The following is a 27,865-nucleotide window of genomic DNA, read 5'->3' on the forward strand; positions in this document are numbered from 1 at the left end:
AGAGAAAGAGAGCCTTCACACATCTGCTGAAATGAACGGAATTACAACTTAAATATATATATTGCTAGAGACTTCATTTCTGGACAGTAATTAGTGTTTTCAAGAATTCTGGGATAATTACATTCTTCAGTAGATGAGTTTGTTGACAAATGAGGGATGATGGCTAGGCTGAGGAACTTGATCAAACCAATTTTGAAATATCTAGTTTACTTGATGATGTAGAAGTATTAACACAACATTACTCTATAGTGAGGTCATATATGAACAAGGTCATACAAAGAAAAACAGTGCTAAATGTTTCTCTACAATGCTTTATTAAATACTTTTCATTCAGATACGTATTTATCATTTTCCAATATGTAACTAGACAAAGGTTTTTCTTTACTAACAGTGAAAAAGAATAAAGGCTTTTTTTCTTTTTTTCTTTTTTTCTTTTTTTTTTTAGTTTAATCTCAAATAACAAGACTGTATATCTTAGAGACAATGAAATGCAGTCCACTATCACAAAAACAGATAATTTCCCCTGGGATGCTAAGATCTCACTCACAGCATGTGCTGTATGAAACAATGCATTCTGCATGCGCCAGCGAGTGCAGGGTTTCTGCAGTTACTTCTGTACTAAGATTACAGTTTTCAAAGATGCTTATAAACTCTTATAACACTGATCAGGAGCTAGATTTATTCTTCTAACATTCAGCTCTGTTGCAAAGGTTCTTGCCTTTTGATAGAAGAAGAGAGACATTTCCCGATCCACAAGGAAGTTGTGGTAGATTATTGCAAGTCTTGTGTAAATCTTCAGTTGAGCTTTCTTATTGCCCAAGTCCATGGCAGCAGCGAGAGCCAATTGGTAATAGCCTGCAGCATCAAAGGGATCCTGAAGGAAAAGAAAGAAAGATAGCACTCCCTGTAGTACAGCTGTGTAAGAGGACACCCAAGCTCAGTTTTAATGCAACAGAAAAATATAGTAACTGAACTTCAGTAAGTTCTCTCACATTATTATTTAATTCTAAATGCATAAAAATGATTGAGTAAAATGATATGAAAAACATTACTATGTGTAATCATTTTCCACAGCAGTTTTTAGTGTTTTTTACCTTAAGATCGTAGAATATAATGTCTCCTAAATTCAAGTACACCTTGACGTAGTACAGAGTTTCCTCCTCAAACTCCAGAGGAGAGGAACAGAGGGACAAAGCCTTTAAATAAAAGTGTTCAGCTAGTTCACAGTGACCCAAATGATGATGGATGGCAGCCAGCCGATGGTAAGCTATTCGTTCATTTAGCTGATTTCCTAATGAGACAAGAATTGGGATAAAAACAAGGAGGCAAGGAAGTCAAATGATTTCAAACCAAGAAATGTCTATAGGGTTTTTTTGTTTTGTTTTGTTTTATATCTACATGGTATTTTATTGAATATAACTAATTGATTCCGATAGATGCATGCCCTAAAGCTATCCTTTCTTTTAAATAGAAATCCCACAAAATTTCTGTATTTCAAACTGCTGCATTTCACCAACACTGGGATTTTCTTAAAAAATAACTATATACATGTATACCTTTCATGTATAGATACATAAATACTGTGCATGTTTACAGAAATATAAGTAGATTATCTTGAAAATGTAGTAGATAATAGGATTAGAAACTCCCTTGTCCTTTTCAGTAAAAACTTTTTATCAGAAATTATGTCACAAAAACCAATGATCAGACTGATCAAAATGACATATCTGTGCAGTCACAGAGGAATTAGACCATTCTTAATCAGTTGAACAGTTCTCAAAACTTCAAAGAAAATTGCTTTGGAAATAAGCCATGTTGTTTTTAATTACTTTTTCCAAGGTATGCTTGCTAGCAAGGTTACTAGCAAATCTGAAAAGAGCACATTGACACTTGAAAGCCTTTTGGCACACCATTCATAAGTAGTACAACTTGATTGTCAGAAAGCATATTAAATTTGGACTTGGAATCCCAGACTTAATTCTGTGCTGTACCAAAGATTTTCTGTATGATATTAGAGTTTGAAGGGGCAGCAATAAGTTGTTCATTTTTTAAAAGAGGCAAAAATATCAATGATAGCATTATTATGAAATCCTGGCAGTAACTCTGACAGAATTTCTAGAAGAAAACATTTTTAGAATCCTGCCTTAAATCGAAGATAACTGTAATATCCAGATGTAACTGAAATTGGTCTTACCTAAATTTACACTGAGCATAAGAGATGTTTTTGCGTATTCCATACTTTCCTCGTAAACCTTTAGATTCACCAGCAACTCCACCAGTTTATTGCATAATCTGAGTTCAGTGTTTTTGTTGCCAGTCTCAACAGCAAGGGGAAGAGCCCTGTCCTGAAATGCATAAGAGCAGCTTAGATATTGCAGAACCACAAAATGTGCACTGACAAACTTCCACTGATGGAACATCAAGCAACTTTTGCTTTTGTTTTACTTTTTGAATATTCTACATCTTAAACCCAAAAGAAGGGTTTGAAGAAATCACAAACACCAGAGCATAAGATAAGTCTCAGTAAGTTTGCTAAGAGTTTCAGGATTTCCATAACTCCTGTTACAAAGGGGAAAAGCATGTAACTATCAGTGGAGGAAAAAAAAAATGCACAAACCCTGTAGAAAGGCACTGCTTTCTCCTTTTCCCATTTACCATTAAAAAATATGTCTCCAGCAGCTTCAAACAATTCCATTGTTAAGTTTGGATCTCCTGTGCATAGAGCAGCATCTTGAGCAACCTGAAAATGGAATTAGGTAAAATAAAGTTTTGGTTACTTCTTTGTTTAAAATAAATGAGTGTATATAAATATGAGCAATTGAAAAAAATGATCTTAAAGAGTTAAAGACTCTCTTCTTGTTAAGATGTAGGAAAAGCTATACTTGTTGACACCATGTTTTGTCTTTTTTGGTACACCCTCTTTTTAAGGAGCTTGATGTTGAAAAGGTACTATAGGAACCAGGGCATGTACATGGATATGGTCTCCCTTTCTCTGGCAATAGTCTTCTGCTGGCTTGGTCAGCATACACACAAAAACAAACAAAACAAAAACTACACGAGACCACCAGTAGTGCTGTCAATAATTGCAAAATACTAAATTTGAGATCAAGATTCTCATAGGAATAAATTCACAGAATCACAGAATTACAGAATTATAGGGGTTGGAAGGGACCTCCAGAGATCATCGAATCCAACCCCCCTGCCAAAGCAGGTTCCCTACAGCAGGTCGCACAGGTAGGCATCCAGGCAGGTCTTGAACATCTCCAGAGAAGGAGACTCCACCACCTCCCTGGGCAGCCTGTTCCAGTGCTCCGTCACCTCACTGTAAAGAAGTTCTTGCGCACATTTGTGCAGAACTTCCTATGCTTCAGTTTCCGTCCGTTTCCCCTTGTCCTGTCTCCACTCAACACTGAAAAGAGTCCGGCCTCACCACTATGGCCCCCACACCCCATGGATGCATTATCATTATTACCATTATTATTATCATTATTATTAATTATCATTACAAGTTAGATATAGCTAATTGAACAGTTGATATATATTTACGTATTTTTTTAAATAAACACAGCTCCATTATCCTGCTGTTCTAAACTAAGTATATACTTCATCAGCATGAAGGATTTTGGGAGAGGAAGCATGTGTGCATCTGCTCCAAAGCAAATGAGTGTTGCCAGGACACTCCAGTACTGATATTGATTATATTGATGGGAAAGGGGACTTACACACAAAGCCTGATGAGTCTTGCATTGGCTTTGTGATTTCTGGTTTTTTAATTGTGTTATATTAATGTAAGTCCAGCTCCTTACTTCAGCTCAATGACAGTGATCCTTTTCAGATTATTTTGGCTTCAGGCACCCTAAGAACTGTTGTACTGTATTTTTGGAAGCTGTACATCTAAACAGTGGGTCTCAGTTTATTTTTATTTTATGATCATATTTTTGTTACCACTCAAACATCAAGCACTCAAACAGCCAACACTCAGATCTCATTAAGGTCAAATTCTACACACGCCCTGTTCTACAAGGCAGCACTCGCCCTTACAGCAGACAAGTATTTTTAACCCCTTTACAAAAGCAGGAAGTAATTTACCAAATACCTACACGATTGGCTGGAAGCAATATAGACAATTGTAAGGCTGACATGTACGCTGCAGTGTGGCTCTGATAGACACTGGATGATTCTGTATCAGCAGTCACAAGGGCCAGATCACCACTTCAGGCCATCTTACAGCCTGCTAATAGCAACAGAAGTAGCAGCAGTTTTCCTGGGGATGTGGCCCACTAGGCTGCACACTGCAATGATTAGTATCTGTACCTATTAGCATACAGTAAGCATGTACGACATGCTTGCTGTGCTGTTGCAGACCTGGTAGACAAGGATGTAATAAAATGAAGAATTGCACAGAACACAGAATTTTCATTGAAACAGGCTGTAAAGTTCACCACTCAGAATCTTCATGGAGTCAAGCAACAGATTAAAATGGAACATCACAGGATAACACTCAGGCTTTCAGCTGTTAAGCTTAGTACATAAATGATGGTGTTGTGTTCAGAAGGTCAGTTGGTAAAATCTCTGGGAGTGTTAAAATTACACACTGTCTTACCATGATACCTGCAGCATGTCAACGACATGTGCATAACTGTGTTGATAACATACCTGAATATAGAGATCCACAAGCTCATTCTGCCTCAGAATATAATATATTTTTCCTGCCCGTAGCCAAGCATATGCCTCTCTCTCTTTTTTCTGGAGATCTATAAATATTCCAAGGCTTCTTTTGGTATATTCAAGAGCTGATCTGTAAGCCCTGGAATGGGGGAAAAACTTCATCACAAGGTGACTCTTCAGAATCAGGAAGGTTTGTCTTCATAATTAGAAAAGCTTTCTGTTCATCTAAAGGAATATTTCCTTCATTCAGTGCACAACCACAATTTCTCAACTATTCTGTTAGCAATTAACACCTCAATGCTTCTTTCTTTTCTTTGGTCTATTTTTTTCTAGATTGTTATCAGGTAATAGGGGGGGAAAAAGATTCTCATCTTAAGCTCTTGTATAGTTTCTGATTTTTTTTATAAGACTCAGAAAGAAATAATGTCTGAAATACATATTTTCTAAGTATCACCTAGGCTATGGCTTGAGCAAGGTTCAGGTTAATCCACACTTGCACAAAAGTTTGAGGTGAGATGCGTAGTGAAGCACCCAAATTACAAGACCATTGGTGAGTACACTTTTCTTTAGTTGTAAGGTCATAGCATTCTTAGAAGTGCTCACAGTTCTTATTGGAAAGACCTGCCAGATTGGCTGAGCTCCATATTTATTTACTAAATCCTTCCCTATCCATCTTGTGATAGACTCCCACTGCCTTGACCCAATGCATTTTCCTCCACAAACAAGGCAAGCATTTTAAAATGTACCATAAAAAGCAAAGTTGCTTTCAAGCAGATGGAAGCATATAGTAATCCATAACTCAGAACAGCAGATGGAACAAATTAGGCTCTATCTAATGTCATACTGAATGCCTGCTATTATTCAGTAGTGTTCTCAGAACCAGTGCTCTTTGGGAACCAGAGTCCTAGCATGTGTAAATTCCATGCACTAGTTGCACACAAAGCAGTAATTTTTTCCACCTATTTTAAATGTTCTACACATTTTGGCTAATTTGAAATCTTGACTGACTCCTTTGTATTCAGTCTTTCTGAAGTATTTATTTATTTCTTTTTGACCAACTATATAATTCAACAGCGGTCAATTAGGCAGAATAATTTGGATATCAATTTGAAAAATTAAAGGTTTCAACTTCAACTACTTAAGGCTAAAATTAGCATCTACTCTGTCTCTCCACAAGTGATAATTATTTTCCCTACCCATAATTAGGTATACCTCAATATACCTGAAAATTTTCTATTTGAAATAGAAAATGATAAATGATTTTGTGTGATATAGTAAGAAAAGACACAATCTTAAAAAAATCTTTTTTTTTTTTTTAAAGAAACTGCTGCATTTCTACAGCACCTCTTAGTTACTGTAGACCCCTGCAATCTGTTTTTTCTGTAATGATAAGGAAAAAATTAGTATAAACAAGAGCAGGGTAGAAATTTCTGTAGACTGATGCTGTGTAGTTCTGTAAATAGTCTTTCTGTTTACAGAAATTCTGAAAATTTTTTCCTCAAAGAGAAAAACCCCCATAGAGACAACTTAATGTCTGACACGGAATATGCTATTCGGTTTTCCATAGAAAAATTGTCATGTGAACACAAATGAGTTATCCACCAGCAGTAACCTTAGATATGTTACAGTCATCTGAAGTTGCATAGCAGATAAACTTTTTCAGTCATCTTCTTACATTTTAAAAATAATTTCTCTTTTAAAGTAGTGCTATAATCTCTGCTTAATATCTTGGTTCCTTTAAGAGATAATAGTTACTTTAAAAAAATAATAAATTAAAAAGCAGACCAGAATTCTCCACTACCATAGGAGCCTTCCATTATAGTGAAGTACGTTGGCAAAACAAAGTGAAAAATATTATTCTTATACTACTACTGCAAAGATTGAGATCCTTTACTGTAATATAAAAGTTCAAATCAGGATGAAAACAAAGTTATTCAGCATATCTTACCTTTCTGTTCCTAAAGACAAATAGAGCTGACTAATGGTTTCCAAAATTTGTCCCTCCAGAACTTTATTGGACATCTTTCTAGCTAAAGATAGTTGATACTCATTGTAGATGACACACTGAGCCTCACTGGGAACAACTGTACTGTAGAACTGACACAGCAGTTTAATTGCTTGAAGTTGACCTAGGGGAACAGACACACAACAGTACTATGAATCTTTATTTTAAAATGAAAGTCAAGTTACCTTTAAAATAATTCATTCCTATTGTTTCACAATTTTAGCACAGTCAATGAATAAAAATAGAAGCAACGACAAAAAGATTCCACCAGCAACTTCCTCAACCTCATCAAAATTAACAAAAGCTAGAAGTAACATTATCTCCAGAATAAAATAAATAATTCATCATTAATATTTAGGGTACCTAAATCACAGTAGCAAAAATGAATATAGCATAGTTCTTCTAAATAGAACTATTTTATGCAAAATTAATTCAGATTACCCTTATTTTCATATATTTAACTTGAGTGTAGTTCTTTTTCTACTACCAATGATATAGCTGTTATCAGTATTACTGAACATAGAAGGGCCTGGATTTATTTTTTTTCTTTTTTAAAATGATTTAGTTGTTTCTTAACACGTACATTTTCTCCGTCTCATGATTTCTGGCAAACCTAAGAAGCAGCAAAAGAGCAAATAAACATGCATTTATGTCTTCCCCATTATAGAATGGAACAAACGTTCCAATCACTTTGATAGCTGTCAAACAACAGAAAATAAAACATCATTTAAGGAAAAAAATGTAGTACACCCCTATAACAAACACTGCTCCCAAAAGCCCCAGCACTTACTTTCCAGATGACTTATCTCCATTGCAATTAAAAATGCCCATTCATAATAAAACCTTCCTTTTTCTCTTTGAGTTCTACTAACATAATAATGTCCCAATTGAAGGAGAGTTTGAATAAACTCTTGACCACAGTCCGCACTTGGAAGTTTGGCAAATAGCTTCACTGCTTTGATATAATAATGCTCTGCCAGCTTACTGGCTGCTGCATGTAGACAGAGTACTCCAAAATTAGCCAGGGAGATAGCTTGGTTATGAGTCATATTGGCTTCTTCAGAAAGACGCAGAGCTTTGTAGCAGCTTTCAGCAGCTTTCTTGGTGTTGTTTGTTCTTTTCAAAGCAATAGCAAGCATGTTATAAGCAACACCTAGCTGTTGAGGATTGCTCCACGAGGAGTCCACAACAGCATTTAAAATGGTTGCTGCCACATCATACTGCCTGTAAAGAACATATAACCAAGCAAGTGAAACCAAGTAGTTAATAGTTTCCTCTGGCTTAGCAGAAGTATCAGAGTCCAGGGCTTTCATCATGTAAACGATGGCTTTTTCATACTGTTTGTGGTGGCTGTACAGTTTTGCTAAACTAAGATAGATGGTGCTGCATAGTCCTTGATGCTCATTTGTAAATGCAGAGGAAAGTGCTTGTGTGAGGTAAGGTGCAATTTGGGAAGGAAGTATTTGTCTGAGTTTTCTCAAGCCATAGAGTTTGGGAGCATTTCTGATGACCAAATCAATCCTTTTCAGGGAATCCATTAGAGTACTTGAGTTCTGGGAAGAGGAGACTTTTATGCAGCTTAACACAATGTGCGGCAAACACTTCTCATCGTAGGACTCTGCTAGTTTGAAATAACAGTTTTTAGATAAGTTGTTCTGTAAACCCAAGTCATTAGACAACAGTTGCAGCCTTTCTAAGAAGGGAAGTGCCTCTTCATGTTGTTTGCGTGCAGTGTAGTGTTTTGCCAGTAAAAAGCATGCCCTAGCCTCTGCATGTTTGTTCTGGCTTAAAATCGTCCTCTTCAGAGCATGCTTTAGAATATCTGACTCCAGGTCAGCACTGCAAATGTGGTTGGGAATTCCCATGAGAAGAGATGTAGCCTTGTCAAAAACATGAGAACATTTTTCTTTGTTCTTCTGTGTCAAGTAGATGACTGTTAGATTTGTGTAAAGAGCAATTATAAAGTACAAATCGCTAAATCCTCCAGCTACTGCTCCAAGAGCTTCCTCAAAATAAACCCGAGCTTGGGAAAACTTCACTTTTTTAACACTCAGCCTGCCTAAGAGAAAGCAGAGCCTTGCTAGTGCCCATGACATACCTGCTTTCTTTGCTAATTCCCTTGCTAAGCTAAAAAAACTGAGTAGTTCATCTTCCTCTGAAAAACCATAAAACATGCTATTAATGAATGGATAAGAGAAATCATACAGGTTTTTGAAATCACTCTCATACTCTTTGCTATTTAAGAAGAGCAACAATGACTCAAAGACATCAGATTCTTGACCATTATCTTGATATATGTAGAAGCAAGGTCCTTCGGGTGAAGGAAAGATTTCCTTATGTGAAGAGCTGGCAGAATCCTTTCCTTCTGTAGCTGGCCCTTCTGCCTGTGTGACCTGTAATTTCTTGAACTTCTCCACAAATTCTTCTATCTTGCCATTCTTCTTGCTGGTGGTCACCATGTTAGAATATGGACATAGAATTTCTGAAATTCGAAAATAAATTACAGGTCACTATTTAATGTGTATATACACACACAAAGATCTTGGACCAACAGGACTATCTATCAGTAGAAGACATTATGAAAACACTAGCTGTTAGGAAAGCAGTATGTTAGGGAGACAAATGAAAGCTAGAGAAAAAGAAATCAAGATGTGTCAACAAGTATGGCAAAACAAGTATGGTATGATGGAACAAGTATGGGAAATGGAGGAATGGGGATAAAAGGAACCTGCCACATGTAAACAGGCTGCTTATCAATATGCCCCATCGCTAAAATCTCTTCTATTTTATTAAACTGATCCAAACTACTTTGTGTTTGAGCGTATACTTAAAATATTCACTTTTGGCTCATATCTTCTGTTTTCTCTGTGTATTTATGAGAGAGAAAGAGAGAGAAAGCTGTCAGAGAATTACTATTCAGACCAGGTGATAAGCAGGAGGATCACCAGAATCTGGAAATGTCCAAGGTCTGAACTGGAGGCTGTATAAATGACTCAAGGTCTGGGCATGAATGTAGAAAGGATTTAAGGTCTCAAGGAACCTTAAGTGTGAGCACATGAATAAATTGTGCTTAAATTTTTCTAGGAAACTAAGACAGATTAGCAAGGGATGATAAAAATTGAGCCAATTGTACTGTTGAAGTTTGAAGCAGGTGCTGCTTTGCTGGTACAGGTTTTCTGCATGCAATTACAATGTGGTAATTGATCTAAATTCTACTGTAGTATTATTGCTGTTATTGTCCAAATAAAAAAAAAGACATTTTTCAGTTTCCCCATTGTTATCAGGTTGTGATCATAGTGTAAAGCTAACAGCTGAACACCAACAGTAACTTATTGAAGGTACAGATTTAGAGAGCTTTCCTTAGAACAGTTTTTGGAACTGTTCAGCAGAATCAAATAGAAAAATTGGCATTTAGAATAAAGCAATGATAGTAATAGCTTAGCAGCTAAATGCCAGTTAGAAATAATTCTGCATTCTGAAAGTATCTCCTTTGGGGAACATATTTATGGGGTGTTTTCTAGCAAACTGAAGATCTGCTGGAATTTAAACTATACACTTCCTAGGTGTCTCATAAACAATAATGTGTAGGGTGGTCATAACAGTAAAAACAAGTTGTACAATTGACAACTGGAGGACAAGGTCAATTGGATAGAAAGGCATCTAATATTTCTAAAAGCCCAAAACATCTTACAGTGAAACCTAGTGAAAAGATAGAGAAGCAATGAGAGAAAAAGAAAGAATGTGGAAAGACATTAGAAAGAGAAAGCTGGCAAAGATAGCAAAAAATTAGAAATAACATTAATTCTACATTGAAATGGTATGCATATTTATTACCACATTCACATGTTTTCTGAAATTCTTGTTCTTCTAATTGGTCTGTAAGAAAGAAAAACCGTGCAAGTTATGGTATCTTGGTTCTTTTTCAGCCTTAAATATCCTAAAATAAGACTTCTCAGTTCCTCGTGGTGGAAAAATTGGATGTGTCCTGTAAATTTAAAAAAGATGTATTTCCCACATCTGACCCAAGGATAACATACTACAGGACTTGCCCTCCCCTACATAAAATTTACTGCTTTCTGCATTATCATTGCCACACAACTAACATTGCAGAGCACGTTGGGGAGATTTCTGCATACAGCATTAGATTTAAATCTTCAAGTCAAATGGTTCTACATGTAGGATGCATCACTGTTTCACTAAACCTGAATGCATATACTGCCTATTTACAAAGGGGCAATGTAGATACAGTCATTCCCTCCATCTCCAAAATCAGGTACAAAAATACTTAAATATTGCTGATATTTTTATTAGCACTCAGAAGGAAAAAACATGTTTTTGGTAATTTGTATAGGTAACAATTACAGGCCTTTGTGACCATTCCAACATTTAGATTAAATGTGCCTAAGTATGTCTGTTATTTCATCTTCCAATTTTGTTTATAGTTCTATAGACCTAGATTTAAGTGTTTAGCATATCACACCTGTAGAACATTTCTGAATTACTATTTTATGTGGAAAATATTTCTCAAAATATTCCAGTTTCCATACTTCATTATGAGATTATATCCAGTGTCGTGCATACACTGGATGCAATGTAAGTGATACTAAGTTCATGAAGGGTGTCTATACAATCACATAGGCTCACAGAACTAGGTCTATTTAAGCTGTTAGAAAGCCATTTTACTAGATTTTCAGACTCACCTCTCGTTGACTATTCTGCATCTCTTTTCTCTAAATGCTTTCCTGAGTTTTCTGTCCAAACGTCACAGATATTTACAATAGTAATTGTATCTTAATGCTCTGAATGTCGAGTTGAGGAAGGGCTTGTAAATAAATATGTCGCATTAACTGATAGAGATATTTACTCAGGTCATTCTTGCTTTCAGTAAATCAAGTTATGCTGACCAACTGAACAGTTTAAAAGAAAAAAAGTGGTAAAGATGGCAGTTTTAAGGATTAGGAAAGAGATGAGATGTAGCAAATCTCTATTAAGCTCAGAAGACAGTTTTAGTACCTAGTAGAGATCTAAAGTTTTTCTTCCAGGTTTTTCTTTTGAAAGAGGAAGGTAAGAAATAGAGTTGTTTTGTACACTGACATGAATTGTGCTCTGCAGCTGAGGTGTGGCATGTGGTTATTGTCTGCATGCACACAGACACGCAAAATCCAGCTAGTGCATGAGTCAAACCTTTAGCACTGGCTCCTTTCATGTTGGGACCTATGGGCTCTTCAGATGGCACTAATGAAGATAAACCTGTAAGATATTTGGCAAATGTACACATGACCACAGACCAAACTGTGGCAGAGTAAGAAAGTGCTGCTCATGGTCAGCTCAGGGAGACAGGTCTGTTAGATTGCCCTACATTCAGTCCATAAAGAGGAAGTCTTAGTTGTCTCAACTACATTATGTGAAGCATGAGTGGTTAGAGAGACGGTGCAGCTAAAAATGTTAATTCTTTTGCTATGTCTTTGATAGTTAAATAAAACATGAAGAGGTGTATGTTTGCATTAGCTGTCAATAATCATGCCACCTTTCCTAAGAAAAACATGAAGCAAACAATATTTAGCTGAATGTGTTGTCTTGTCTAATGCACCACTCTGACGTTTGAATGCTTGAAGATCAGTTCAACAGCAACATTTGGAAGCCCTGCTGTTTGGTTCACTTGAAAATGGACAAAAGAGGATTGTAAATGCTCTGCAGGGAAGTCATGCATCAACAGGAAAGTAGCAAAGATTATTTGAATGCCATCTCTGTGATCAAACAGAATGCCAACATATTTCAGAGTAGCTAAATGGCTGGAACTTCATTAAAAGAGAAAAAATTACTTATAGTGTGGATGGAGGAACTTCACATATAACTAGTATAGTGAAAATGAGCAAAACTCACACTTACCTATTCTATACACAGAACAAACATCTGTTATAGAGGTTTGTTTCAACAAATGTATCACTTCTTCAACATTTTTTTCTTTTGGAAAGAAAGGTAACTCTTCTGCTTTAAGAAAATCCAGGTCTGCTCTAACAAAGAAAGGAGCAAATCAGAGAACAGATTTGGTTTGAGTAACTCACTGTGGCATTGAAGTTTGATTTTGCTGGAGATATTTAATGCATGATTTGCAGGTTCTGTTCTGCTCAGTATTGGTAATGGTAATCATACTTATGCAGATGGGGTCTCCTAGACCCCATTTAAGGGCTGACTGCCACTGGGGAAGGATCTCTTTCTAGAGATTCCTCCTGTTGGAGTTTTCTACTGTGAAAGGAGGACATGGGTGAACATTTCATTTTTGATTGTCTCTTTCCACCACAATAATCTTTTCAACTATAAACCTGTAAAAACCATCCTAACCATGCCAATCTTCTAATTGTACATTTGTTAATCATACACTAAGCCTCTTTTGTTTTCTGAGTTATGTCACTTACTTATTTCCAGGTAAATCCAGCTTAACATGACTTGTCTTTACAAAGCCTACGTGGCCAGTAAACAAATGTCTTCCAACAAACCATTCCATGCATTCAATTAAATAGCCAAGGATCTCAATTTTGTCCCCTTCCTGGAAACTAATCTCTTCAGGCACAGCACTATCATAATTCATCACAGCTAGACAGGATCCTGTTGCTGTGTAATAGAGAGATAGACAAATAACATTTGCAGTAGATACAGTAATTTAGCAATGCATTTAATAGAATAGCAACTTAACAGAGAAATGCATTTAGCACAAGACCTTCCTGGAATCTCTCAGTTGTACATCCAGCACAGCAAGATTTGAAGTGTCTGAAGATGATAAATTTTGTTTGAGCAATTAAAATTGTGAATAGCACAATATAAAGCTCACAATGGCTATTTCCCAGCCATTAGATGGCAAGGTCTAAAATCTTATCAAAATGATAACCTATTCCATCATGAATGACAGTAGGAATTTCTTTAAGTCCCTTTTCTTGAGGGAAGCACTAGCATTTGAACTAACTTATAAAATCAGTATTAGATAAAATGCAGTTATATACCAGTCCATGCAGTATTGAGACGGACATATATGGCAGAAAATAACCCATATTTACTCTCTAACCTGAGCCCACTTGCATGAGTTTTATTTCTCTGGCAGTATTAGATGAAGCAGTACATGTGAAAAGGGCACAAAAATTACATCAGTGAATATTCTTATTTTAAAGTTTATTTTCAAATCTACAGAGGCAAATTGTTCTTTTCTACTTTGCATGTCTGCTTTACACAATATTTAGGACAAAAAAAAAAAAAAGAGAGAAGCCTTCAGAGTTTAAACTCAAATTAGATGTGTCTAACCATATAGTTTGTAAAACTCCTTTGTCATAGGCAGAGATTTATGCCCTCACTAATTTGACTACAATGCAATTTGAAAGCTGTTTTCCCATCCTAATACAACAAAAAAAGATACTGAACACTTGAGAGGGTGGCCTAATGAAAGCATAGAGTAAGTTAACTTTCTAAAATGCTGAAATGCTGATGTTTTATTGGAACATCTTACCAAGTTGTCTGATGGATTTAGATTCAGTTTTGTATGTAACATCGATGGGATCAGAATATACTTTAAGAAACCACCTGAAAGTAGAAAGTGTAGTGTGTATGAAATGTTTAACTACAAGTTGCAACAGCAGCAGTGATATTTTAAGTCCATTTAAAAACAACAAGATTCACCTCTCCCAATCAGTATCTTTCAATTTCAACACTGTAAACTTCATATACAGCTATATTTTGAGTAATAAGAACTTAGAGTGATAATAGTTCAAAGGTGTCGTTTTTTTTACTTGCAAGGAAAAAAAGAAAAGGCTGTATCCAACCTAATAGAATGGAAACCACCTTCTTTAAATGCTGCACTACAGGCATCTGAAACTAATTTCATTTACTTAGCATGGAAGAAAATAGAGCATTTTTTGTCCTTGTTAATGGAAAAGGCATGTTCCAGAACAAGCTGCCATTAGAGACACCTCTGTCTCAGAGTAGGGGCATGCATATGAAACATATATATATATATGTTATATGTGTTATATGTTATATATATATATAACATATATATATATATATATGTAATAGTTGAGTCAGGTACCTACTGATGAAAAGGGATCAAAGGCTCCAGAGAAACATTAGACAGCATAGTCATGTCACCATCCACAGATCCATCTGCTACACCAGCAGTAAGAGTCCCAGCCTCAAAGTAAGTGTTTATTTTGCAGTCTGTAGCCATTATTTTTCTTACCATATTGTCAGGACATAGAACAAAAAATGCCCCTAAAAAGAAAGCAGAGTAGCAGATGCCATTTATGTAATGTTTTTCTGTCATGCAAGCTTTACAACTTGCTTCAAGAACAGCATTCAATTAAAGATGGAAAATCTGAGATTTCACAGGTATTTTCTTTCCAGTTGTTTGAGAGATTTTCATGCATTTCTGTCTAGTTTCTGTTTAGGTACAATAACATCCTATGAAGCACAGAATCCTCTACCACCTTCTTTTTGCAATATTTTACAGCAGATTACCTGGATCTATGCATTTATATTCTCTAAAGGATACAAGAACTGTTTCTATTACATTGATTGACAACCTATCTACCCCAGCATTCTGCCTCACAGTAGCATCCGATCTGTGATCAGAGCTGTTTAGGAAAAGCATATGAGCCTGGCAACTATCTGTAATCTCTTTCATGTCTACAGGGTCTAGCATAATATTAAGTAAATTGAAATGCACATCCCTATCTAACCCTTTGGGCATCCAATTCATGGACCAGTTGTACATGATTTTCATTAATCCTCCTTCGATTCTACTGAATTCCTTCTGTTTGTTCCTTTCTCTCTATGTTTCTATTACATACGTTAAAAAGATTTAAATTTCAACTTCAGTAACAAAGTGAGTGTCAAGATTTGCTTGTAGGATTTTAAAGATGCTTCTCTCAAATTAACCTTTGCACAAAGAGTCCTCCTTACCTTCTTGTACTAGCAGACTTCTGTACATTAAATTTAATGATTTTTCATTTATACAGACTTCAATGCCTGTTTCTTCCTCCTCTTGAGAATACAGCCAGAAAGATTGATCTAGGAATAAGTTTTCCATGCAGTGATTTACAAAACCTAGGGGGAAAAAAACTTAAGACTTTGTTTTCCTTGCAATATTGCTATATTATACAAGAAAACAACTTTCAGAAAGACTGAGACTGGGATATGCATCCATATGACATTACTTTTTCTTAACCGATAATGTATAACTCTTGTTACTACATAATGGCATAATTTCATTCTTTGAGTTTCATGCATTACAGCTACTTTGGGTGCTTAGCTGTCACACATTACATCTGAACAGTACAGAAATTCTTTGTGCCTACTATTGCTGAAGTAACAGACCATATCCTTATAGGAGTTCCCCATAGTTCAGCCATATTTGAAAGATTTAGTATTAAACAGAGGTAATCACTAGCAAGCTTTGAACAACAGGTGCTTAGCATCTTGTATGAACAGGTAACCGAAAATAATTTCAAAATATAATCCCTCATAAATCTGTTGCCCAAATCAGCTGTGCCAATTTAAGCAGCTACTGTGCCTCAGTATCAGATTCCTGAAGTTTCTTCAGGACAGAGATGATGTTGAGTTAAATAAATCACAACAGTGCTTGATCTTGGAAACCAGATCTCCTTATATTAGGACTCAAGGCTTTCAAAATTATATCACAGTTACAGGAAAGTATGGGATGGTTGTAATAATTAGCATGTGGTAGTTGGTAAATTATTTAAAGGATTTGAAACATTAGCTAATAGTTTGAGTCTAAAGTTACAATGAATAGGAAGGATGAGCAGTCACTGAAGTGCTATTCTGAAGTTTGGAGGATGACATTTGTTACCTGGCACTGGGACAAAGGCAGGGTCTCTCTGAGGTGGGAGATGTCTCTGCCTTAGCACCAGTACCAAGTTCAAGCACATTATTTACCAATATTAGGAGTTAATATTTCAAAGAATTTTAAAGTACTCTTCAGCAGGTTCCCAGTCAAACAGAAATTCTGTATAGAGGAATAAAAAAGCACATTGGTATGGGGAAATAGCTTTACCCAATGAGTAGTAAGTTCGAAACTTCCATATTTCTTCAAAAGTTTTAAATGTTACCACTATTAGATCTTGATCACTGTGAATAGAGAGCAATCTAGCAGAGAGCTCCTAAAGAAAAATATCAAAAAGCAACATTTTAATTATGGTTTTACCAGAGTTGAGCACAATTTCTCACTAGTTAACACATTTACATAGAATGTATTAAGAAGGTTTAAAAAAGTCATCCAGGATTTTGCCTATGTAAGATACCTGTTCTTCCACACATACATACAACATACAGCCAACCAAATTTGAATTTGATTTATTCTTAACAGTTATACCAACAATTCCAGTGGGGTTAATTTAGAGAGAAAGTAGGACTGACTGAGACTAAAAGCCTCTCTGGTTCAGATCTGCTTCTGTACAGTGGCCAATATTCTCTATATGGAGCATGAAAGCCAGGCAAGCATCCAGTGTTACTTTCCAAGAATACCCTCCTAGCCCAGAGCAATTTGCAGCTTAGGGATTGCTTTTGCCAAAAGTAAGGGCAATAACAGTAAATAGCAGAAGGGATTCTTTGTTGTTGTTGCTGTTATTATTGACATTTAAAAACATCTAAGTCATCTGAGCTTAACTTTTAGGCTTCATAGCCTAAATATTTTAGATCTGTATCATCCTTCTGCAGAACGCCTCAGAGTTCTGTATGCATATTAAAACACGCACATCTTTTGTTATATTTGTTATGTCTTTGAACTTGCTACGTGTAGCATTGGTTCTGTGATACCATAGACAAGGGACAGTCATTCCCTAGTTCACTCTTTCCACGTGTTAAGACTAATGAAATGCATTTGAATGCTACTTTTAAAAATATGCATTAGCATCCTTTCCTCCTCATTTGTAAGAGTTTTGTAAGAGGGAGACATTAAGTTGTGAATTTAACTAAGATGAGTGATGATGATTGTTATAATGTCAAATTTTATGAGGTGAGAACAATATCAACATTCAAATAAGTGCAAGAATTGTATATTTGAACATACGTTCTAGACAAAGACTGTTAATATACAAACTAACCGCACATTAGCTGCTTAAAAAATGGGCCTCTATGATGAAATTGGATGTTTGCTTTCAGAAAAATAGAACTGTCCAAATTTGACTCAAGTATCTGAAGGAGCACCTCAGAATTCAGACGCACAGCTGACTGGTGTTGTTTTACTGTATCATTTTCCACTGCTGTATCTTTGATTGAGGCTCATCACAAAATTGAAGTGCATTCACTTAAAAAAAAAAAGTGAATTAAAAAAAAAAAAAAATAGAAACCAATTTGGAACCTACAAAAAGTTCTATCAAACACTTCGTTACCTACAAAAAAAAAAAACAAAACAAAACAAACAAACAAACAAACAAACAGAGCTTGATCCACTCTTTATTAGTGAAATATTTTAAAGATCTCCAAATTAATTCTGATTAATCTGTATATTTGTAATTCACACAACATGAACGGATGTAAATAGTAACTCCTTTTTGAAAATAAATGTCCACCTCAAGCCTCTTCTGAAAGGCATGTCTCATCACTGCTTTGATCTTGTGAATACTTCACCAGATTAAATATTAACAAGAGCCTGAAATCTATTAATAAATTGCCAACACATACTAAAATATCTCTGCCTCAAGGGCTTCACGCACTGCTGAATATCAAAACAACATTCTAAGGAAACATCATTATAAATCTTGCTTCCTTGAAAGTCCTTTTCCCAAGTCTATTTCTAATATGGCCACAACTCTAGTCTATGTGTATGCTCTTTCCTTCCCCTTCCTACCCCTCTCCTTTCCTCCATCTCCTCCTAAACAAAAGCAGGAGCAGAGCAGCAGGAGTACAGACTGTTTTCACAGCCACAAAATCAGCAGGCTGGTGACAGAGGGTTCATGGAAAATCGTGTAGAAACAAATGCATCTAAGATAGTCATAAAGTCATAACTAATTAAGATCTCAGTGGTGGGCTTCCTAGGGATGGAGTCTAGGAGAGGGAAAAAGAACACCAAAGGTCAAATTGTATCAACCTACTATTTCCATTGGGAGGAAAAAGGAGACTTTAAACAGTATTTCTAGCAAACCTCATTGGTTTTACACAACAGGGCTTCTATATAAAAGGAAATCAAAGACAGTAATAAAAAAGTGGCTAACCCTCTTCTGTGCAGTTTCAACCTATAGCTTTCTAGCGTTAGGAAGCCCAATATTTATACTGTTCTCCTTCAGACTTCCTCTTGGGCTTAGCTGTGTTCTTTCCAGGTAAATTATGCACCAAATGACTGTATGCAACTGGAAACTGAAGTGAAGAGCCAGTATGAGAGCAGATAAATAAAGCAGACAAAAACAGTTTCCTGTGATGCAACTCAAAGAAAATAAAATTGGTTAAAACCTTTAAATATCTTATTTAGCTGGGCTTATTTTGCATAAATTCAATGCTACTACCTCTTTCAATGTTTTGATATTTCTAATGATGATTTGGGGAAGCAAAAGGAAATTCTGATCATTCAGATTCAAGCATACATCAATGAGATGGAAATTGAACCCAAGCATCAAACAGATTTGTTCAGCAGCACAGAGCTGTGTTCTCTGAATGAAAATACCTGCCAATTCCAAAACTATTCACTTACACTGAAAACTGCTGTGACTTCCCTGCTGTCATTTTCCAGAAGACGGAGCTGTCCTCTGAGCTGCCTCTGGAGTCTGGGATCAGGACATCCATTCTTGCGTCTCACCATCGTTAGCTTCAAGGAGATATCTGGAGAAGAATATCCAAAGTGCTAAAGTTTGGTCATGAAGAATCAGATTTGTACAACCAGAAAATCCCTCCAAAATCAAGTAGTCTATGTTAAGAAACGTTTTTATAACTTCAGAAGCAAACACACAGAAAATTGAGCTGCTGTATGGGCTGACATTTTTTTCTTCATTTTTATTATCCGGTAGAAATATTGATCTAGCACAAAGCATAAGATTTTTCTCAGTTTTGTATTAGAGTATACTTATGTATTAGAATCAACTACACAAAGGATCTGCAAGCCTGTAGGAAACTTGTAAAACAACTGTCAAACTTGGGGATGTGCATATTTTTTAACTTGAGGCAAACATACTATATACTAGAATCACAGGGGGGAAAAAAGGTCACTGTATATTACAACAATTCTTAATGCTAATTTTAACTTCTTTAATTTAATGTGATGTGTCAGATCACCCCTACTACTTCAGAAGATAAACCAAGCATGGGAAAAAGCTGTTTCTCAGCCAAGCTTGTTGAGCAGTACAAACCAAGATAAAGGAAAAACTAAGTGAATTAGTACAGGTTAGGGTCTGACTTGATGAAAAAGAGCTCTGCAGAAAAGGTCCTGGGTGTTCTGGTGGACAACAGGTTGGCCACGAGCCAGCAGTGTGCCTTTGCCACCAAGAAGGCCAATGGTATCCTGGGGAGGAATAAAAAGAATGTGGCCAGAGCTTCAGGATTGAGATCCTCTCCCTCTGCTCTGCCCTGGTGAGGCCACATTTAGAGTACTGCTTCTAGTTCTGGGTTCCCCAGTTCAAGACAGACATGGATCTCCTAGAAACAGTTCAGTGGAAGGCAAAAAAGATGATGAGGGGCCTGGAATATCTCCCATGTGAGGAATGGCTAAGAGATCTGGGACTGTTAAGCCTGGAGAAGACTGAGAGAGGATCTTATCAATGCTTATAAATATGTATTAGTGCATGAGTCCAGAGAATGGGGCCAGGCTTTTTTTCCAGTAGCATCCAGCAACAGGTCAAGAAGGAACAGACAAATTAGAACACAAGGAGTTCCATCTGAACATAGGAAAGATCATCTTTACTTTGAGGATGGCAGAGCTGTTACTGAATTACTTTTCTCTTTTTATGAGAAATTCTCAACAAATTTTTTATGAAAGTTCCATTACTTCATCAATGCCAGTGAAATGTCAAAGCTGGAGGAAAGACAATTGCAAGCACTGTTTATTTAGTTGTTTCAAGAAAAGCAATGAGAAAGCCTTGTAAGACGTAAAGGAAGATTTCTTACCAGTTGGAAAATTCTCAGCTTGACCAAGTAGGGTTCTGGAACTGACATTCATGCATTTTTCATTTTGTGGATAATCTATTATGATAAATAAATGAACAGTTAAGTGCATTTTCAAAATCCACATAAAACAAATCACACTGTCATTTGACACACTGGAAAAGTACTAGCACAATTTTTTTTTCCCCACTTCCTGCTGTAGAGTTCCCTAAAGATATGAAAAGTATCTGAAGATCAGGTTGAGGTTGGACTTGAGGATATTTTCCAACCTATCATTTTAATGTGAAATTTCAAGATAACAGAGAATTGATGGAAAGAAAAACTGACATCCAGTTTGAGAAAGAACAAGATTCAGACATCATTTTTCTCTTCATTTACACCTATGCTAAGTGGTGACCTCCACTTAAACTTCAGTGCTATGAATAGACAAAAGTATTGCTTATAAAGAAATTGGTATATATATCCTAAAAATTTTTCTTCTGCTCTGCTTTAAAAAAAATGCTTCTAATATAGTTGGGTGCAAAAATATATTCCTTTTCAGAGCATTTGTTGATGTTATGTGGACAAAGACAAAAAACTAAGAATACATATGCATAGCATTTTTTTGCTTTAGAAAAAAAGCCATAGAATAATCAAATTTAAGGCTAGTTATTGAACTATTTCTGTATATTGTCTGCCTAAATTGAGTTTCAATGTAGATCATTTAATACACCACCTTGTTCAGCATGGGAGAAATACAGCAATTTGTTTTGTTGCATTTCGCATCTGTAGATGCTCAGCAGAAAAAACATGACAGCTTTCTGCTTGCTCAGAGCAAGAAATGTTTAAAAAATAAATAAAAATCCATCAATTTAAACGTAAAGAAAAGTCAAGAGCAGAGTAACCAGACAGGGTAAGATGGAGGTTTTACCCATTTGTTCTTGCAGTGCGTCTGTCTTGTCTCCGCCCCTGGCAGCGCTCACTTTAGCACTGGTTGCCTCGCATATCCAGGCAGGCACACACCTTCCCTGCTCTGTTTCTTTCCTCTCAAGATTGCTGTCTTGCTTTCCCTCTAGACTAGGAGCAGGGATCCCCACCTCCATGGTGGCTTTAGAGCTGAGCACAGACACACTGCCTCCAGCTGCCGAACTCGACATTATTTGCAATTCCTTACAGTGATCCAATAAACATTATCAGCAATCTGAGGAGGGAAAAAAATCATTACACGCATTAAAAACAATCTCACTATACATGCACATATTCAAGAGCTTTCCATCTCCTGTGGGAGTTATTTTTCATTATAATATATATTGTTATTTCGCAGCCCACCAGGATTGATAACTCATCCTATTAAGTAACAAAAGAGAAAAAAAAACAGAATAAAGGAAGGAATATAAATCAGAAAATGTAATTAATATGACAGCAGTAGCGCATTTTTGCTTTGTTGCAAGGGACATTTGATCTGAAATCAGCTATTCAAGATGACAAGGAAGGAAAGAAGTGCTTGGAAACAGCAGCTGGCTGAAAAGCTCTTCTGCTGCTGCTAGAATCTGAAGATACAATACAATGAGAAAAAGAAAAGAGTGCTTCCCAAAGCCAGCTGTTAGGAAACAGCTTTTAATAGATATCCAAGTTTCAATTGTAGGCAATCTGAAGTGTTTATACATGTCATATCATCACTGTTATACCTTCATTTTAATCAGGGCAAGATATTTTACCTTGCTAACACCTTGGAAGTAGGTTTGCATAACAGCAACAATGCAAGTCCTGAAGTGTACTTGTGCCCTATGATAATTATTTATTCTTGGCCAGCTTTAAGGCAAAGCCTCCAAGGGGAGCATCATTCACATTAACAAAGGTAATGCAGGGGAAAAGCATTATTTTCTAAAGGTGACAAGAATGGACACTGCATGCATGTGTGAAACAAGCAGACTGAAGCCAGTTAAATAATGAATCCTCTGGAGGAATTCAGTGTAGGAAGTCTGGTACACAAGCATTTGAATTTTTCCTTGCAGTAAATCAGCACTGATCCACTGCAGCCCAAGGCTGCCTGGCAGCAACACTGTTACTGGCATGAACACTAAGAAAAAGGAATAGAAATGAATGTGGAGCACAAGTTGCAAGCTTCCATGCTCCCTTTACAAGGTGCAGACTTGAAACATTCTGCAGGTCACAGTTCTTGGGTACTAGCTACTTGAGTTTCAGAAAAGTGTAACTAGACATCATTGAGTGCATCTGCAAAAGCTTTGACTTTTGAAGACTGTCACCCACTGACATTGAGGTTCATTTTCTCAATAGATCATCCTGTACCTTTTTGATTTTCTGTTAGTTCTGTCACTTCAACTCAAACCCAAATTGCTCTGTGCTTATTCTAGCCATACTTGTTAACAAGCTACTGTCATAATAAGTATACTGAGCTTGTAATCTTTGTGAAATTTCCACTGCTGTTTGTTTTCCAGCAGAAATTGGTTAAAAATTAAGTTGATGATGGAAAGCTGCTTTTCCAGAACACAGACCAGTAAGCTGTGTGATCTCACATCCTTTTATGATCTATTCCCAAACCAGTCTGGAAATTTCTCCCTTCTCTTTCAGTGATATAATGAGATATCTTAAAGCTTGTTGCTCTAGCTTTCTCTTTCAAACAAAGATCTTCCAACACTTCTGTCCCTAACAAGTGCCATGACTTAAGTCTCTAAATCTAAAAAAATTGATTGGCCCATATGACCAATGGAATCAGCCTCCAGCTGTATGCCAAGCCAGGTTGAAATGCAGGACAAGGCATGGATGTGTTTGCACAGCTTTGACTCCGTTCTACAGTAACTTCTGTCTTCTGCCTGAGAGACTGTCTGGTGGTAAGGGTAACATGGGTTAATTCAGAATCCTGTTTATAGAAGACAATGCTGCAAAGGTAAGAACAAGTGGAAGTTTTGAATGAATCAAGATGGATATGATCTGCTTAAGAAGTTATAGCATCTTAGAATCTAGGCCAACAGGAAAAAAACAAAAAAACAAAAACAAAAAAACCCACAATAGAAGAAAGAAAAGCAAAATGATGAGCTCTGAGCAATGTTTTCTTGTGTCTTTTCCAAAATATACAGAATGAAAATTATGATCTCAAAAATATTTGACAGCTATACTCAGCTCAACAGTTTCTTTTCCCATCTTTAATGTTCACCTTAGCCAGTGGCCACCCAACTTGTGCACCTCCATATAAGTACTGAGAACAAGATAGTAAATAGCCTCCCTAAAGCTGGACAATCTCTACGCATCTACATTTATCTTAAGGGATACAAATCTAGTCCTAAATGAGAAAAATGTTACTGAACTTTGCATTGTGTCTCTGTTCTTTAACATCATAGAAAAAGGTGAACAATAACTACCCAAAGGAGCAAATTTATAACATTAATGGCTGAGGTGATAGGTTCCTGTCCATTATCAGATATTTTTAACACTAGTTGAAAGATTCAGAAACATCAAAGCACAGGAAAATATTCAACCACTCTAAGATTTCGAAAACATTGATCTTCAGAGCTTATGTCACTCACAGAGATTTCTTACAAGTGTATAATGCTAACTTCTACCATTGTTGCTACAGGAAACTAGCTTTCCATTGATACAAGAAATTGATTAAAGTTTTTTTTCTGGTACCTTGAATAGTTAGTTTGTCCTTTATAACTAGTTCCAACTATCTATACTTGAGTGCACTGACAAAATATTCTATTTACAATTTAGAGAAAATGATCATCTGCTGCTCTTTGAGGCTCAACTGAGAGATTAATATTTATGAAGGATGTTGGCCAAAGAAAGCTAATGAACTTTCCATTTTTTCAAATCAACCTCTGTTCAAAAGGTGCACACACAGGCTGGGCTTATGAGGCTTCCAAGGACATTCTGCCTTCCCCTCCGCCTCTCACCAAGCACAGCAGCTGGAAAGTCCTGCCCTCAGCTGTTCTCAAGCACAGTTCTTCTTTTCCCTACTGGAAGTTAAATAGAAGATTTGTATTATCATGCTCTCTTCCTCTGTTGCTGCTTCCTTTTCTTCAAATGCCTGTATCTATTTTCAAAATAGCATATCGTGACCATTTCCGTTTCCCTGATTGTGAAAGTTGAGGGCTTTTCCTTCATTTTTGCTGTTATAATAGGAATTGTGGATGACAGGAACACCATTTATCACTGCAGTTATCTTCTAACTAAAGCAAGTTAAAGAAAAACTAATAACATCTGCTGAAAATCTTCAGTTTGTGTCTTTAAAGATGTCTAAGTATGAGAAAGGTACAGAGTATATGAATTAGGTGATATTGGAAGTTTTTCCCAAAATCCACATACAATGCAGTATTTCCTTTTCATTGATCACCTGCCCTTTCAGAGGCTCAAGACAAATTTTCTCACACCTAACTTCAGGTTACTAGTACTAATCATAATCGTTTTAGTTTTACAGAGTTGAGAATCAGGGACTATTTGCTGATACATGGGAGTGCTGTAGAAGTGAGAAATAGCTAAAGAATCCAGAAATCAATGTAAAGTTGAATCAGTTTATCCCAAGAGGACAACTCAGGCACACTGGGAACCTCAAGGACTGTACAGCACTGCCATCACTGTTCCTCTTGTGCATCTTTAAGGCAAAGGAGCAACTGCTATTGCCTGCCCCTCCCCAGCTCACCTGAGCTCCAGCTGATCACAGGCAATTGTTCTACATTAAAAGTCTCCAGCCTCTTCTGCATCTGATGCAACAGAGCACCAGCAGCCCCAACTTATCTCATACTGTGCTGCATTCCTCTGGCACGGCAGGCCAAATGAGCCTGCTAGTGAAATCTTATTATCCTCAAATGAAGCACATTCAACTGTATTTACATCCTTGATCTCGTTGCTCTGCTTTGTCTCCTGTATGCTCTGTGCATATTCACACAATGCCTCAGACTTGTAGTAGTAATATGGTATAAGTCATTTTTCAATCTGATACACAAGTAGTTGTTTTACTATTCCTTCTTCTGTTTCTCCTAACCCAATCTTACCTCATGTCTTCTCTATTAGGCTAAAAATATCTTACAACTAACACCATTATGAACTTCATCCTTGGAGTAAGCCTTGATCTGCTTGAAATTCAGTCATAGGCATGAATTAAAAACAGAACTCATACTATGGGCTGTATAAGCAACACTTAAAACAGCAAGCTTTCTTCCTTCACTGTCACACAGAAAAGTAAAGCAAATCTGTGATAAAGTCACATGGACTTAGACATCTGAGTGCCGTCCAAAACTGGAAGACAGACTTCTTTATCACCGAAGTAACTTCAGTTTACTAAGAATTGATAACTAAACTATGTTGCAAACAGTATCACTGCTCATGTTTAGTCTACAAACAAGTCCCAGCAAGCTTCAAGTCTGAAAACAGATTCCCTCAGGAGTTTTAACCCTCTCATGATTCATTTTCTTTATACTCCAGTAGTGCTGAAACATACTTTCCACCCACACTTCAGATATGAATGCTCAGTATATCCAAAATCTGAGTTTTGATACTATAGACTCAGAACTAATATTGCTGACTAAAAATACACAAGTTTTTGGATAATTCAAATGAAAAATAAGATTATTTTTAGAAAACTATAGAAGACATCTGTGCATCTCAGCACTTTACTCTGAGTACTAGATGGGACAGTTTGGCCTGTGGCAGCTCAAGCAGGAGGAACACTTATATCACAGAACAGAAGCCCAGCTCCTAAAGTACTGCCCAAAACAGCACAGGAGCCCCCAGCAGATTCTCATAGCCATGAGAATCACATACATATGTTTTTCAGTCATTTCATTATTGGTAAAAGAGAGGATCAAGATATCAAGATTATCCCCCTTAAGTGGCTGAAATTCTAACACAGTGATGGTAAATCTACGATCAAATACTAGACCACAGTACCTATATGACAGCAAGACATACATGTAGACAGAACACAGGAGTTCTCCTACCTTTTCCACGTCCAATTTGCCTGTAAACAGCAGGCAGCTCCGTGCATTCCTCAGCTCTGCGCAGCGCTGACTCCAGCACAGCTCTTCCTGTTTGACCTTCTTATCTTTCCTGTTGATTGCACAGCCCAGCTGGGATGTGGTAAGTACAAAAAGTTGTCTATTAACTGATACGGTTAATTGAAAAACTTGTTTGGGGGGGAAAGACAACAACAAAAAAACTTTCAAGAGCAGGAAATTGAGCTACTAAAGTTCATCATGCAAAGCAAAAATGTATCAAACGTGCTGGAAGGCTCAGTCACTTATGCCTGCTTTTCAAAGCAATAAGTCATTTTGGCATTTTGCATTAGCTACTAAAAGGTTTCATGGGACATATCCAAGCCATTGTGCTAAGCAAGCATTGTTCAGACAGCAACAAATAGACCTTCAAGTGCAGCACGAGGTTTTGTTTCTCATTTGCTTTTGACCACAGACTTTGATTTTTTGTCATTCTCCCACCTTGAAAAAGCCTTGTGAAGAATACCTGACAGTGATCTCTATCACAAGACTTTGTCAGTGATCTCCCTGCCACAAAGGCAAGGGAAGGAAAAAGAATCCACTATACTCCAAATTTGTTGGATTTTTGCCCTCCAGACTGAGATGAAGGTAACTTAGTTTCTACCTTCTCTTCCTGCCTTAAGTACTGAAAGTTCCACACACCATTGTGTTGTGGGTAAGCACTGAGTACCTCAAATAGCAGTGGCATGGGCTGTCTTCAGTATCTCAGTGGAGGACAGAACAAATAGTGCCTGCCCACAACCTGGCATCACAGACATCTTTAGTCAGCAAAACTGCAACATGCACTTAAGTTGCTTTTAGACTTTATAAAAAAAAGTGATTAATTACAGATTATACTCTTGCTTACCTTACATGATCCTATTATGCTAAATTAACATGAATTACAAATGCAACTTCACACAGATCAGCCAATCTGTTCCTGCAGTGTGCTTGGGAACATTTCATCCTTCAAGAAATTATCAAGTTGGAAGGTATTCAAGTAATTGTACAAATCACACCTAACCAGCCATCCCGCATGGCTTTTCTCCCATTGGAACTGATTTGATATTGCTGCATGACACAGTATACGAGCTTCTGTTCTAGTGCCAAATAATTTGTAAAGTAGCTATGC

General features: G+C 36.7%; 1 protein-coding gene across 3 annotated transcripts; it reads right to left on the minus strand.

Moving 5' to 3' along the window:
* Nucleotides 1-291: 291 nt before the first annotated feature.
* SH3TC1 (SH3 domain and tetratricopeptide repeats 1) lies at nucleotides 292-26,808 on the minus strand. Of its 3 annotated transcripts, XM_042812034.1 has the most exons (18): nucleotides 26,701-26,808; nucleotides 21,675-21,944; nucleotides 20,768-20,842; nucleotides 19,362-19,489; nucleotides 16,731-16,836; nucleotides 15,620-15,763; nucleotides 14,752-14,929; nucleotides 14,169-14,242; nucleotides 13,090-13,285; nucleotides 12,563-12,687; nucleotides 10,508-10,549; nucleotides 7,464-9,155; nucleotides 6,617-6,797; nucleotides 4,657-4,807; nucleotides 2,618-2,740; nucleotides 2,195-2,345; nucleotides 1,095-1,291; nucleotides 292-874 (listed from the first exon to the last, which is right to left on the minus strand). In XM_042812034.1, exons 2-18 carry the CDS (start codon nucleotides 21,898-21,900, stop codon nucleotides 644-646), a joined length of 4,020 nt encoding a protein of 1,339 aa, XP_042667968.1. In that variant the 5' UTR covers nucleotides 21,901-21,944; nucleotides 26,701-26,808; the 3' UTR covers nucleotides 292-643. The 3 variants fall into 3 exon arrangements, with proteins under 3 accessions (XP_042667968.1, XP_042667969.1, XP_042667970.1); XM_042812035.1 differs by lacking the exon at nucleotides 10,508-10,549; XM_042812036.1 differs by lacking the exons at nucleotides 16,731-16,836; nucleotides 20,768-20,842; nucleotides 21,675-21,944; nucleotides 26,701-26,808 and having other exon boundaries at nucleotides 19,362-19,437.
* Between the last annotated feature and the right edge of the window lie 1,057 nt (nucleotides 26,809-27,865).

This window comes from Centrocercus urophasianus, unplaced genomic scaffold (genome assembly GCF_019232065.1).
Source record: "Centrocercus urophasianus isolate 14NV4802_14NV808 unplaced genomic scaffold, USGS_Curo_1.0 seq_13, whole genome shotgun sequence".
NCBI lineage: Eukaryota > Metazoa > Chordata > Aves > Galliformes > Phasianidae > Centrocercus > Centrocercus urophasianus.